The 16,258-nt window shown below is 41.3% G+C and overlaps 1 protein-coding gene across 1 annotated transcript in view; it reads left to right on the top strand.

The window, feature by feature from the left end:
- The window catches only part of LOC138366635 (mucin-22-like), a 28,776-nt gene extending 12,734 nt beyond the window's left edge, over positions 1-16,042 (top strand). Inside the window, exons 2-3 of the mRNA XM_069327816.1 lie at positions 14,999-15,049; positions 15,305-16,042. Coding sequence (XP_069183917.1) covers positions 14,999-15,049; positions 15,305-16,042 — 789 coding nt within the window. The remainder of the gene's footprint in view (positions 1-14,998; positions 15,050-15,304) is intronic.
- Positions 16,043-16,258: the final 216 nt, after the last annotated feature.

Raw genomic sequence — 16,258 nt, 5'->3', positions numbered from 1 at the left:
ATGCCCAAGATTACCATCCGAGTGCCGGCGGGGAAGTGGTTCATATAGCCTCGGCTATCACTTCCTTATGTCCGGTCGTGATGGTCAAGCGGATTAAGGCGTCCCTGTACATACCAGTTGTGGGAGTATGGGTTCGAGTCACTTCTGGGGTGTGAGTTTTCAGTTGTATATAGTCCTGGGGACCATTCAGGCTTGTTTGCATTTGTGTTCCTCACGTGTGCCCCAAAGTATGAGGTGATTTGATAAAATGCTATGCCCAAGATTACCATCCGAGTGCCGGCGGGGAAGTGGTTCATATAGCCTCGGCTATCACTTCCTTATGTCCGGTCGTGATGGTCAAGCGGATTAAGGCGTCCCTGTACATACCAGTTGTGGGAGTATGGGTTCGAGTCATTTCTGGGGTGTGAGTTTTCAGTTGTATATAGTCCTGGGGACCATTCAGGCTTGTTTGCATTTGTGTTCCTCACGTGTGCCCCAAAGTATGAGGTGATTTGATAAAATGCTATGCCCAAGATTACCATCCGAGTGCCGGCGGGGAAGTGGTTCATATAGCCTCGGCTATCACTTCCTTATGTCCGGTCGTGATGGTCAAGCGGATTAAGGCGTCCCTGTACATACCAGTTGTGGGAGTATGGGTTCGAGTCACTTCTGGGGTGTGAGTTTTCAGTTGTATATAGTCCTGGGGACCATTCAGGCTTGTTTGCATATATATATATATATATATATATATATATATATATATATGTCGTACCTAGTAGCCAGAACGCACTTCTCAGCCTAGTATGCAAGGCCCGATTTGCCTAATAAGCCAAGTTTTCTTGAATTAATGTTTTTTCGACTACCTAACCTACCTAACCTAACCTAACCTAACTTTTTCGGCTACCTAACCTAACCTATAAAGATAGGTTAGGTTAGGTTAGGTAGGGTTGGTTAGGTTCGGTCATATATCTATGTTAATTTTAACTCCAATAAAAATAAATTGACCTCATACATAATGAAATGGGTAGCTTTATCATTTCATAAGAAAAAAATTATAGAAAATATATTAATTTAGGAAAACTTGGCTTATTAGGCAAATCGGTCCTTGTATAGTAGGCTGAGAAGTGCGTTCTGGCTACTAGGTACGACATATATATATATATATATATATATATATATATATATATATATATATATATATATATATATATATATATATATATATATATATGTGTGTATATCACGAAAATAAACACGTGATTAAGAATGTGACCAATGTCAGTCGAAAGTACTTAAGGAAATTCCTGTTTCATTTTCCTCCGTGGTCTGACATTGTCATATATATATATATATATATATATATATATATATATATATATATATATATATATATATATATATATATATATATATATATATATATATATATATATATACATATATACATATATATATATATATATATATATATATATATATATATATATATATATATATATATATATATATATATATATATATTGAAACTTAAAACAGGGTCAAGTTTCAATATTGCACAACAGTTTAAGAAAAAACTCTGAAAGGGAGGCTTACAATGTCTCATTACAATTTTATATTCATTTATTGTGTGTTCATGAGGCTTTTCTTTAATCTTATTCCTTATTCTCTGACCGCTTAATCCTCTTTGACCTCTCCTGTTTCTGGTAATCCTTTCCTTAGAGATGGGTTGGTCAGGTTCCTTGGTGCTGGCCTGCATCCACTCTCTCTTCCTCTAGTCAGTCTGATGTTGACAACGGCTTTAACAGGCCGAAACGTTCATCTCTTTTTCACATTTCTTTGTGGTTTTTCCGCATATATATATTTATATATATTGGTAGCAGTCTTTCTTGTAAACATATGTTGTTGAATATGACCGAAAGGGTAAGATAATTCTAACACCAATGTTCTCAGCATTTCTTACGTTCTTCACTATCGAGGGTAATTTATAAATTAACTCTCCAAAATTCATTCTTTATTTTTGGTCTGACGCATGAACTCGTTTCGTAATGCTTCTTACATTTTCAAAGACTAGTTTACACATGTTGTTGTTGTTATAGATTCAGCTACTGAGAAACAAAAAGTTCCAAGTAGCACGGGCTATGGTGAGCCCGTACTGCACTTACCTGGCACAGGAGCGGGCGTGTAACTGTGACTTATTTTACACATAACATACATCATACTTATACTCGTTTTGGATGAGGTGATATGGCACAAAAGTTTTGGGTGAGGTGACAGAACTATGCAAGAACACGAATCAAAGGGTATGAATACATAAGAATGGAAGTAACTGCAGAAGGCCTATTGGTTCATATTTCCTCTTAATGCTTCTCTGTTGGTTCGGGATCTTGAAGTGTGTAGAATATAGTTGTGCATTAAGTGGCTGTTGATTGCTGGTGTTGAATTTGTGATGTGTTGTGCCTCGCTGATGTCGAGTCTCCTGCTATCGCTGTATTTATCGATGATTTCTGTGTTGCTTGTTAAGATTTCTCTGGTGATAGTCTGGTTGTGAGAAGAGAGTATATGTTCCTTGATGGAGCCATGTCGTTTGTACATTGTTAATTGCCTAGAAAGAGGAGTTGTTGTCTTGACTATATACTGAGTTCTTTGGGGCTTACAGTCCCCAAGCAGGCATGTGAAGGCATAAACAACGTTGATTTCTTTCAAAGCGTTCTGTTTGGTGTCTGGGGAGTCAATTGTATTTACTGATTTTTGTCGGTAGGGATAACGTTCCTATCAGTAATATCTTTCAGGACCCTTTCCTCCGTTTTATGAGCCGTCGAAAAGAAGTTCCTGTAAATCAGTCTAATAGGGGCTACAGGTGTTGTGTTAGTTGACTCTTCAGAGGTTGCATTTCGTTTCACCTTTCTTTTTATGACGTCTTCAACATAACCGTTAGAGAAGCCATTGTTGACTAAGACCTGCCTTACCCTATAGAGTTCTTCATCGACTTGCTTCCATCCTGAGCTGTGACTGAGAGCCCAGTTGACGTAAGCATTGAAAACACTCCTTTTGTACCTGTCTGGGCAGTCACTATTGCTATTGAGGCACATTCCTCTGTTTGTTTCCTTAGTGTAGACTCGACCATCAGTGACCATACAAAAGATGATGGTAGCCGAGGCAAATACGCCTGGGGACCATTCAGGCTTGTTCGCATTTGTGTTGCTCATGTGGCCCCACAAAATGACGTGATTTGATAAAATAACTATGTCCAAGATTACCAACAAAGTGCCGTCGGGACGATGGGCAAATACCTTCGGCGGCCATCATTTTTTGTATGGTCACTGATGGTCGAGTGGTTAAGGCTTCCAGTACATCAGTTGCATAGTGCTCTTGGCAGTATGGGTTCGAGTCACTTCTGGGATGAAGAGTTTTCACTTGCATATATGCCTGGGGACCTTACAGACTTGTTTGCAAATATATATATAAATATATACCCGCCAAACACACACCGAAACTATGACGTTGGTACAACGTTCGAACAAGTTTTAACACCTCATAACCAGTTATAAAAACCAATATAGCAAGTTGTAACAACGTTCTAATACGTCATAAACACGTTAAGCCAATATGTAACAACTTTATTACAAGTTGTAACAAGCGGAAAATAGAGACAGTTACGGTTTGTGTTTCCAGGGTATATATATATATATATATATGACAGTGTCAGATCAAGAAACATTGAAACAAAATTGAAACAGGATTTTCGTTCAGTACTTTCGTATATTAAAACATCTTCAGAAGGAGTCACGTGAAATAAACACGTGTTTATTTTCGTGATACACACACACACACACACAGACACACACACACACACACACACACACACACACACACACACACACACACACACACACACACACTCACACACACATATACATATACATATATATGTGTGTATATCACGAAAATAAACACGTGATTAAGAATGTGACAATGTCAGACCACGGAGGAAAATGAAACAGGAATTTCCTTAAGTACTTTCGTATATTAAATACATCTTCAGAAGGCATTCCTTCTGAAGATGTATTTAATATACGAAAGTACTTAAGGAAATTCCTGTTTCATTTTCCTCCGTGGTCTGACATTGTCATATACACACATATATATATATATATATATATATATATATATATATATATATATATATATATATATATATATATATATATATATATATATATATATGTGTATATATATATATATATATATATATATATATATATATATATATATATATATATATATATATATATATATATATATATATATATATATATATATATATATATATATATATATATATATGTCGTACCTAGTAGCCAGAATGCACTTCTCAGCCTACTATGCAAGGCCCGATTTGCCTAATAAGCCAAATTTTCATGAATGAATTTTTTTTCGACTACCTAACCTACCTAACCTAACCTAACCTAACTTTTTTGGCTACCTAACCTATAAAGATAGGTTAGATTAGGTTAGGTAGGGTTGGTTAGGTTCGGTCATATATCTACGTTAATTTTAACTCCAATAAAAAAATAATGACCTCATACATAATGAAATGGGTAGCTTTATCATTTCATAAGAAAAAAATTGGAAAAAATATAATAATTCATGAAAACTTGGCTTATTAGGCAAATCGGGCCTTGCATAGTTGGCTGAGAAGTGCATTCTGGCTACTAGGTACGACATATATATATATATATATATATATATATATATATATATATATGTCGTACCTAATAGCCAGAACGCACTTCTCAGCCTACTATTCAAGGCCCGATTTGCCTAATAAGCCAAGTTTTCATGAATTAATGTTTTTTCGTCTACCTAACCTACCTAACCTAACCTAACCTAGCTTTTTTTGGCTACCTAACCTAACCTTACCTATAAATATAGGTTAGGTTAGGTTAGGTAGGGTTGGTTAGGTTCGGTCATATATCTACGTTAATTTTAACTCCAATAAAAAAAAATTGACCTCATACATAGAGAAAAGGGTTGCTTTATCATTTCATAAGAAAAAAATTATAGTAAATATATTAATTCAGGAAAACTTGGCTTATTAGGCAAATCGGGCCTTGAATAGTAGGCTGAGAAGTGAGTTCTGGCTACTAGGTACGACATATATATATATGTCGTACCTAATAGCCAGAACGCACTTCTCAGCCTACTATGCAAGGCCCGATTTGCGTAATAAGCCAAGTTTTCCTGAATTAATATACTTTTTCTAATTTTTTTCTTAGGTAATGATAAAGCTACCCATTTCATTATGTATGAGGTCAATTTTTCTTATTGGATTTAAAATTAACGTAGATATATGACCGAACCTAACCAACCCTACCTAACCTAACCTAACCTATCTCTATCGGTTAGGTTAGGTTAGGTAGCAGAAAAAGTTAGGTTAGGTTAGGTTAGGTAGGTTAGGTAGTCGAAAAAACATTAATTCATGAAAACTTGGCTTATTAGGCAAATTGGGCCATGCATAGTTGGCTGAGAAGTGCGTTCTGGCTATTAGGTACGACATATATATATATATATATATATATATATATATATATATATTGTGACGATAATCTCCTTCAAGAGATTGAGCCTGCTCTTCCCTCCAAAATACGTCGATACATAAATCCCTTTACAACTAATATGGAAGAAATATCCAACAACGACAACAACACCAAGTTTTGCCAGAAGCGCAAAACGTATGCAGCCAGGAACACCTGCTCCACCTCGAACCACCAAACTACCTGTCTTGTCGCCTGCTCATCGCTGATTGGCTGCAGGTCCAGCTGCAACTGCACTCCACCCACCACACTACTTGATGTCTGGGGCCACCACGACCTCAGTCCTCAGAATATCCAGTGCTTTCATCAGGTTAACACGTCTCGTTGGTAGACTAAGCCGTGGCTTACGTGTACTAAGAGAGGTGATGGCTTAAAGCCAATATTCCTGCACCTCTTATTTGATTGTATATTGCTCACTTGTTATTACTCACTTGTCTTAACGTAACTTTTCATTTTGTCATTTGATTATTCTTACTATTTTGATTGATTGATTTTATTATACGAATTTGTATGTCCATTTTATTCATGTTTTGCTTTTCTAACGTAATTAAAAACTCATTGTTAAATTTACTTGTGTTTTGTGTGTCTTCTCATTACCTTACCACAGACGAAGTTCCAGATTTTCTATTTTTTGTTTCTATATGTGATGAGGCCATACCCCTAGCTTTTGAACAGCCGAACACCAACGCGTTACCGTCACAATATATATATATATATATATATGTATATATATATATATATATATATATATATATATATATATATATATATATATATATATATATATTTATATATATATACATATATTATTAAATATGACCAAAAAAGTAAGATTAATAATTCTAACACGAATTTTCTTGATCTTTTTTATGTTTCTTTTCACTGTTGATGGTAATTGAAAAATCAATTCTCCCAAATTCATTTTTATTTCTAGTCTGAAGCGACACTTGAACGCGTTTCGTAATAACTTATTACATTTTCAAAGACTTTTAGTTTACACACACACAACTATTACCTGCAAACACTAAACAGAGTTCTTACTTATGCTATGATTTAAACAGCTTTCGTTTTTCATTTTATACCCGCATTTAGGGTGAGGTGATATGTTACAACAGTTTTGGATGAGGTGAACAAAACTTTCAACACAGGATAGAACACGAAACAGTGGGTATTGAAGGTAAGAATGGAAGTAATTGCAGACGGCCTATTGGCCCATATTTCTTGATGTTTCTATATTGGAGCGGAGTCCTGAAGTGGGTAGAATATAGTTGTGCATTAATTGGCTGTTGATTGCTGGTGTTGACTTCTTGATGTGTAGTGCCTCGCAGATGTCAAGCCACCTGCTATCGCTGAATCTATCGATGATTTCTGTGTTGTTTGCTAAGATTTCTCTGGTGATGGTTTGGTTGTGGGAAGAGATTATATGTTCCTTAATGGAGCCCTGTTGCTTATGCATCGTTAATCGCCTGGAAAGAGATGTTGTTGTCTTGCCTATATACTGAGTTTTTTGAGGCTTACAGTCCCCAAGAGGGCATTGGAAGGCATAGACGACGTTGGTCTCTTTTAAAGCGTTCTGCTCTGTGTCTGGAGAGTTTCAAAAACGGCTGGCCGTTTTTTTGGTTTTATAGTAAATCGTCAGTTGTATCTTCTGATTTTTGTCTGTAGGGATAATGTTTCTATTAACAATATCTTTCAGGACCCTTTCCTCCATTTTATGAGATGTGGAAAAGAAGTTCCTGTAAAATAGCCTAATAGGGGCGTATAGGTGTTGTGTTAGTTGTCTCTTCAGTGGTTGCATTGTGTTTCACTTTCCTTCTTATGATGTCTTCAACGAAACCATTGGAGAAGCCGTTGTTGACTAGGACCTGCCTTACCCTACAGAGTTCTTCGTCGACTTGCTTCCATCCTGAGCTGTGGCTGAGAGCACGGTCGACATAAGCGTTAACAACACTCCTCTTGTACCCGTCTGGGCAGTCACTGTTGGCATTTAGGCACATTCCTATGTTTGTTTCCTTAGTGTAGACTGCAGTGTGGAAACCTCCGCTCCTTTCCATGACCGTTACATCTAGAAAGGGCAGCTTCCCATCCTTCTCCATCTCGTAAGTGAAACGCAACACAGAATTCTGCTCAAATGAATCTTTCAGCTCCTGCAGATGTCTGACATCAGGTACCTGTGTAAAAATGTCGTCAACATACCTGCAGTATATGGCCGGTTTCAACTTCATGTCGACTAAGACTTTTTGCTCGATGGTACCCATGTAGAAGTTCGCAGAACATGATTCGTGAGAAAGTTCGCAGACCATGATTCGTGAGAACAAGGAAATAGTTGTCAGGAGAGGTGACAAGTCGCCAATATACGTCATTCTTAAAAAAGTCGGATATCTGGCGAAAATGAACCTCATACTCTCTGACCAAACTAAATTCCAAAGGGTAACGAAGGACACTACAGCCGAATTGAAAGCAAAGGTCAACAAATTGATCGAAACTGTGAACGCCAAGAAATCCGGACTCCACCTGCCAAAGATTATTGGGGAATATAAACCTGGATACACATATGGAAATGTCAAGACACATTAGCCTGGAAACCCACTTCGGCCAATCATCAGCCAGATACCCACACCCACGTACAGACTGGCGAAAAGACTCAACAGCTTGCTGACTCCTTACGTCCCTTGCGCCTTTAGCCTGAAGTCTCCAAAGGAATTTTTTTACTTACTGCGGGGAACACGGGCCACAGGGATAAGAGCCTCGTTGGACGTAGAATCACTGTTTACCAACGTACCTGTGGGTGAAACAATCAGGATGATAGCGGACAGAGTGTATCGTGATACGGTCTGTACTCCTCTTGACATACCAGAAAACAGTCTAAGGAAACTACTCCAAGCTTGTATTAAAGTGGCACCCTTCTTGAGCCCGGATGGACACATGTATAAGCAAGTAGATGGGGTCGCCATGGGTTCTCCCCTAGGTGTCCTGTTTGCAAACTTCTACATGGGTAACATCGAGCAAAAAGTCTTAGTCGACATGAACTTGAAACCGGCTATATACTGCAGGTATATTGACGACATTTTTACACAGGTACCTGATGTCAGACTTCTGCAGGAGCTGAAAGAGGCATTTGAGCAGAATTCTGTGTTGTGTTTCACTTACGAGATGGAGAAGGATGGGAAGCTGCCCTTTCTAGATGTAACAGTCATGGAAAAGAGCGGAGGTTTCCACACTGCAGTCTACACTACGGAAACAAACATAGGAATGTGCCTAAATGCCAAAGGCGACTGCCCAGACAGGTACAAGAGGAGTGTTGTTAACGATTATGTCGACCGTGCTCTCAGCCACAGCTCAGAATGGAAGCAAGTCGACAAAGAACTCTGTAGGGTAAGGCAGGTCCTAGTCAACAACGGCTTCTCCAATGGTTTCGTCGAAGACATCATAAGAAGGAAAGTGAAACGCCATGCAACCTCTGAAGAGACAACTAACACAACACCTATACCCCCTATTAGACTATTTTACAGGAACTTCTTTTCCACAGCTCATAAAATGGAGGAGAGGGTCCTGAATGATATTGTTAATAGAAACGTTATCCCTACAGACAAAGATCAGAAGATACAACTGACGATTTACTATAAAACCAAAAAAACGGCCAGCCTACTCATGAGAAACTCGCCAGACACAAAGCAGAACGCTTTAAAAGAGACTAACGTCGTCTATGCCTTCAAATGCCCTCTTGGGGACTGTAAGCCTCAAAAAACTCAGTATATAGGCAAGACAACAACATCTCTTTCTAGGCGATTAATGATGCATAAGCAACAGGGCTCCATTAAGGAACATGTAATCTCTTCCCACAACCAAACCATCACCAGAGAAATCTTAGCAAACAACACAGAAATCATCGATAGATACAGCGATAGCAGGCGGCTTGACATCTGCGAGGCACTACACATTAAGAAGTCAAGACTAGCAATCAACAGCCAATTAATGCACAACTATATTCTACCCACCTCAAGACTCCGCTCCAATATAGAAACATCAAGAAATATGGGCCAATAGGCCCTCTGCAATTACTTCCATTCTTACCTTCAATACCCATTGTTTCGTGTTCTATCCTGTGTTGAAAGTTTTGTTCACCTCATCCAAAACTGTTGTAACATATCACCTCACCCAAAATGCGGGTATAAAATGAAAAATGAAAGCTGTTTAAATCATAGCATAAGTAAGAACTCTGTTTAGTGTTTACAGGTAATAGTTGTGTGTGTGTAAACTAAAAGTCTTTGAAAATGTAATAAGTTATTACGAAACGCGTTCAAGTGTCGCGTCAGACTACAATAAAAATGAATTTGAGAGAATTAATTTTTCAATTACCATCAACAGTGAAAAGAAACATAAGAAATATCGAGAAAATTCGTGTTAGAATTATTAATCTTACTTTTTCGGCCATATTTAATAATATATGTCTACAGGAAAGACTGCTACCAAAATATACTAATATATATATATATATATATATATATATATATATATGTCGTACCTAGTAGCCAGAACGCACTTTTTGGCCTACTATGCAAGGCCCGATTTGCCTAATAAGCCAAGTTTTCCTGAATTAATATATTTTCTCTAATTTTTTTCTTATGAAATGATAAAGCTACCCATTTGATTATGTATGAGGTCAATTTTTTTTTATTGGAGTTAAAATTAACGTAGATATATGACCGAACCTAACCAACCCTACCTAACCTAACCTAACCTATCTTTATAGGTAAGGTTAGGTTAGGTAGCCGAAAAAGTTAGGTCAGGTTAGGTTAGGTAGGTTAGGTAGTCGAAAACCAATTAATTCATGAAAACTTGGCTTATTAGGCAAATCGGGCCTTGAATAGTAGGCCGAGAAGTGCGTTCTGGCTACTAGGTACGACATATATATATATATATATATATATATATATATATATATATATATGTATATATATATATATATATATATATATATATATATATATATTTATATTTATATATATATATATATATATATATATATATATATATATATATATATATATATATATATATATATATATATATATATATATATATCTGAAAACTCACAGCCCAGAAGTGACTGGAACCCATACTCCCAGGACAAGCGATCAAGCGGATTAAGGCGTCCTGTAGTTACCAGTTGCATTGCTCCTGGGAGTATGGGTTCGAGTCACTTCTGGGGTGTGAGTTTTCAGTCGCATATAGTCCTGGGGACCATTCAGGCTTGTTTGCATAATATACATATATATATGTCGTACCTAGTAGCCAGAACTCACTTCTCCGCCTACTATGTAAGGCCCGATTTGCCTAATAAGCCAAGTTTTCCTGAATAAATATATTTTCTCTATTTTTTTCTTATGAAATGATAAAGCTACCCATTTCATTATGTATGAGGTCAATTTTTTTTTATTGGAGTTAAAATTAACGTAGATATATGACCGAACCTAACCAACCCTACCTAACCTAACCTAACCTATCTTTATTGGTTAGGTTAGGTTAGGTAGCCGAAAAAGTTAGGTTAGGTTAGATTAGGTAGGTTAGGTAGTCGAAAAGCAATTAATTCATGAAAACTTGGCTTATTAGGCAAATCGGGCCTTGTATAGTAGGCTGAGAAGTGCGTTCTGGCTACTAGGTACGACATATATATATATATATATATATATATATATATATATATATATATATATATATATATATATATATATATATATATATATTTATATTTATATTTATATATACAGTGAGTTTCCTTATATATTATGAACAATGGAAGGGAGTACCACCTCTGGCTGGAAGAAGGGAACCTTTAGCCTCGGAGGAAAGCACACATAACACATAAGAGAGATTGTTTAAGTCCCATCCGAAACAGTCTCTGTGTGCTTTTCTTTAACCACCTCCGTCCTTTTGTGTTTTGTTGTGCTTTATTAGCTATTTAAAGGTTACAAGATGTACTTTGGTTATTATGATGAGTATTTAAAGGTTATGGATCTCATGGAGTTCCTCCGCTTCCGGATAGAAACGAGGACGCAGCAGGCGTTTCTTCTCTGGTGTGCTACATTGAGGCGCTGAAACAAGACGTTGAACTTTCTGATCAGTTTTCATCTCAACTACACAAGTGGACAGTTTGAGAAATTCACTTCGAACATAGGTAGTAAGCGAGGCATTTGGCTAATGTTTTGCTGCTGGGCTGTCATGAAACAATTTGTCCACTCCAATAATACATTGAATTTTGATGTTAAAATCCTCAACGGACAAAATATGATGTATTGCAAAACATATCTGCATTCAAAAGTTAACGTTTTCTGTGCGTGAGCCTTCGGTCAGGTTAGGCTCGAGCAATTTAGTAAATTTGTGTAACGTCAGTCTACGTTCATTCCACCCAGCGGTCGACCCAAAAGACGCATTCATCAATGTTAACATGCAGTTAATTCAAAATGGTAATTTTCTTAAATATAAATTAATATTAAATTTTAGCAAATAGTGCATATTTACGCATTGGTTAAGTTAGGTTAGGTGATTAAGTTCTGTTGGCGATTATTTATAATTGTAGTACGTGGGTGAGGATTTTCAGCGTTGTGGTTCAAACAAAAGTCGTCAGCGAAACATTGTTCAGGAAATATTCAAACGTCATCAGTTGAGAGTCGTGTGAAAACCGATTTTCATGCACAAACAGGGGGTTTGGCGGGTGCATGGAATCACTTATGGCTTTAGTTTTTGAGGATGAGCTAGGTTATGAGGACGGGCTGAATTTTTGAGTCGAGGGAACTGGAGACGACGGGGTGTGAGGAAAGACAACGAGGCTTCGAGCGGGTTGGGTTGGCTCGAGGCTCGAGGCTCGAGAAGCAGACCTTCTGATCCCTCTACTCGCGCGGGTCATTTCATTAGGTCGTTTGTTATACATAGTGACGGACGGGCGCCGGGACACATGTACACCAAGCAGTGTATACCATTTCAAGGGGTCTACACAGTGAGTTTCCTTTAGTCTTATGTTCAGGGCTGAGGTGTACTTGCTGGCTGGTCAGTAAACAGTTGTGGTGGCCTTAATAACTCCTCCAGAGCCGGATAGGCCATAAGCCCACCGCCAACCTAGTGAAGTGAGTGTTGTGTGTGACGGAATATTGTAAGTGTTATTGAAGAACAAAATAAACACGTGTTCGGGCAGAGGGAGTTAATAGGGACGGGATGATGTGTTATTCCTGAACAATTCTTGTGTTACAAGTGGCGCGTGAACTTTGATCCCTCATTCCTTGTCCTGCTTGATAATAAAGTGCTCAATGTGGTTATGACAGAACAAGTCATTATATAAATATAATTTAATTACTTGTTTCTTGTCTTCCAAGATCCTGAAAGTTACATTTGTATTCTAAGTGAAAAGTTAAGACATCAAGGAACACTGTCATTACTATTTGATGTTGATGACATGAAAGTGTTCAGTGTTGGGTACAAAATACCTGTCGTAAACAGGCCAATTTTCTCGTGGTAAAGTCACGCAGCTCCAGTTCGTCGTCCAGTGTTTAGTGTTTAAGACGTCTTGAAAGATTCGTGACTGTTACCTAAGATATCCTGAGTGAAACTATCAAGTTTGTGTATGTGCGAGTGTCGCGGGCAGTGTCTTGTCGACCACACCTGTCTGTCATCCCTATATCCCAGGGCCCATGACGTCACTAGTCCCCAGGGCCCTCGTCTGACAGTCACTAGTCCCCAGGGCCCTCGTCTGACGTCACTAGATCCCAGGGCCCTCGTCTGACGTCACTAGACCCCAGGGCCCTCGTCTGACGTCACTAGACCCCAGATTCCATGACGTCACTAGAGTGCAGGGCCCTCGACTGACGTCACTAGACTCCAGGGCCCTCGACTGACGTCACTAGACCCCAGGGCCCCTCGTCTGACGTCACTAGACCCCAGGGCCCTCGTCTGACGTCACTAGACCCCAGGGCCCTCGTCTGACGTCACTAGACCCCAGGGCCCTCGTCTGACGTCACTAGACCCCAGGGCCCTCGTCTGACGTCACTAGACCCCAGGGCCCTCGTCTGACGTCACTAGACCCCAGGGCCCTCGTCTGACGTCACTAGACCCCAGGGCCCTCGTCTGACGTCACTAGACCCCAGGGCCCTCGTCTGACGTCACTAGACCCCGGGGCCCTCGTCTGACGTCACTAGACCCCGGGGCCCTCGTCTGACGTCACTAGACCCCGGGGCCCTCGTCTGACGTCACTAGACCCCGGGGCCCTCGTCTGACGTCACTAGACCCCGGGGCCCTCGTCTGACGTCACTAGACCCCGGGGCCCTCGTCTGACGTCACTAGACCCCGGGGCTCTCGTCTGACGTCACTAGACCCCGGGGCCCTCGTCTGACGTCACTAGACCCCGGGGCCCTCGTCTGACGTCACTAGACCCCGGGGCCCTCGTCTGACGTCACTAGACCCCGGGGCCCTCGTCTGACGTCACTAGACCCCGGGGCCCTCGTCTGACGTCACTAGACCCCGGGGCCCTCGTCTGACGTCACTAGACCCCGTGGCCCTCGTCTGACGTCACTAGACCCCGTGGCCCTCGTCTGACGTCACTAGACCCCGGGGCCCTCGTCTGACGTCACTAGACCCCGGGGCCCTCGTCTGACGTCACTAGACCCCGGGGCCCTCGTCTGACGTCACTAGACCCCGGGGCCCTCGTCTGACGTCACTAGACCCCGGGGCCCTCGTCTGACGTCACTAGACCCCGGGGCCCTCGTCTGACGTCACTAGACCCCGGGGCCCTCGTCTGACGTCACTAGACCCCGGGGCCCTCGGCTGACGTCACTAGACCCCGGGGCCCTCGGCTGACGTCACTAGACCCCGGGGCCCTCGGCTGACGTCACTAGACCCCGGGGCCCTCGTCTGACGTCACTAGACCCCGGGGCCCTCGTCTGACGTCACTAGACCCCAGGGCCCTCGTCTGACGTCACCAGACCCCAGGGCCCTCGTCTGACGTCACCAGACCCCAGGGCCCTCGTCTGACGTCACCAGACCCCAGGGCCCTCGTCTGACGTCACCAGACCCCAGGGCCCTCGTCTGACGTCACTAGACCCCAGGGCCCTCGTCTGACGTCACTAGACCCCAGGGCCCTCGTCTGACGTCACTAGACCCCAGGGCCCTCGTCTGACGTCACTAGACCCCAGGGCCCTCGTCTGACGTCACTAGACTCCAGGACCCTCGTCTGACGTCACTAGACCCCAGGACCCTCGACCTTCAAGCAAGGTAGGCACAACCTCGAGCCTCAAGCGTCATCTTTACTTCAGCTGTTAATGTACATATGGATCAAAATGTGATCATTCATATTGGTGTTTAATTATAATTGAGAGTTAATATTACGGAAACTTTAAAACTGTGTTTACAACCAATTAACTTCCTTGTCATTACAGGTAAGTACACCCGAACAGCTCCTCGAGGGACAAAATTATTCTGAATCTAAGGTACGTTCCCATTTCCTTGTTCCACAAATCTCTGTTTAAATTAAGACTAAATCTACAATAACCCAATTTTGGTTAGGTTCCAAATTCCTTTATTGATTTACAGGTTCTAAAGTCCCCAACCTGGGACTTGGAGGCCCAAGAATCCCTTATTTAGGCTTTGGAAGCACAGGAGCATCCTAAGTCAGTCTTTGGAGGTACCCTACACCCCCTACTCAGGCTTTGGAGGAACCCTACTCCCTCTAATTCTGTCCTTAGAAGCACTCGACACCCCCTAACGCTGGCCTTACAGGCACTCGAAACCCCCTACTTCGGGCTTTAGAGGCATTCGAAACCCCTAATCCGGGTTTTGGAGGCACTCGAGACCCCCCCAGCCAGTCCTTGGAGGCACTCGAGACCCCTAGTCAGTCCTTGGAGGCATTCGAGACCCGTAGTCAGTCCTTGGAGGCATTCGAGACCCCTAGTCAGTCCTTGGAGGCATTCGAGACCCCTAGTCAGTCCTTGGAGGCATTCGAGACCCCTAGTCAGTTCTTGGAGGCATTCGAGACCCCTAGTCAGTCCTTGGAGGCATTCGAGACCCCTAGCCTGTCATTGGAGGCATTCGAGACCCCTAGCCTGTCATTGGAGGCATTCGAGACCCCTAGCCTGTCATTGGAGGCATTCGAGACCCCTAGCCTGTCATTGGAGGCATTCGAGACCCCTAGCCTGTCATTGGAGGCATTCGAGACCCCTAGCCTGTCATTGGAGGCATTCGAGACCCCTAGCCTGTCATTGGAGGCATTCGAGACCCCTAGCCTGTCATTGGAGGCATTCGAGACCCCTAGCCTGTCACTGGAGGCATTCGAGACCCCTAGCCTGTCACTGGAGGCATTCGAGACCCCTAGCCTGTCACTGGAGGCATTCGAGACCCCTAGCCTGTCACTGGAGGCATTCGAGACCCTTAGCCTGTCACTGGAGGCATTCGAGACCCCTAGCCTGACACTGGAGGCATTCTAGACCCCTAGCCTGACACTGGAGGTATTCAAGACCCCTAGCCTGTCATTGGAGGTATTCGAGACTCCTTTCCCTACCCTTGGAGGCATTAGAACTTTGTTCTAATTAGTTATACTCTGGAGAAAGAATAATTTTATACTTGGAATGTAAAAATGTGTTAATTTGAATGTGACCTAGGTATTATCATTTATATCTTTGCATTTGTACCTACTTTTATAG

This window comes from Procambarus clarkii, chromosome 2, assembly GCF_040958095.1.
Source record: "Procambarus clarkii isolate CNS0578487 chromosome 2, FALCON_Pclarkii_2.0, whole genome shotgun sequence".
Lineage (NCBI taxonomy): Eukaryota > Metazoa > Arthropoda > Malacostraca > Decapoda > Cambaridae > Procambarus > Procambarus clarkii.
Note: the sequence above shows the minus strand (reverse complement) of the source record. Positions and strands in the feature narration are given on the sequence as shown.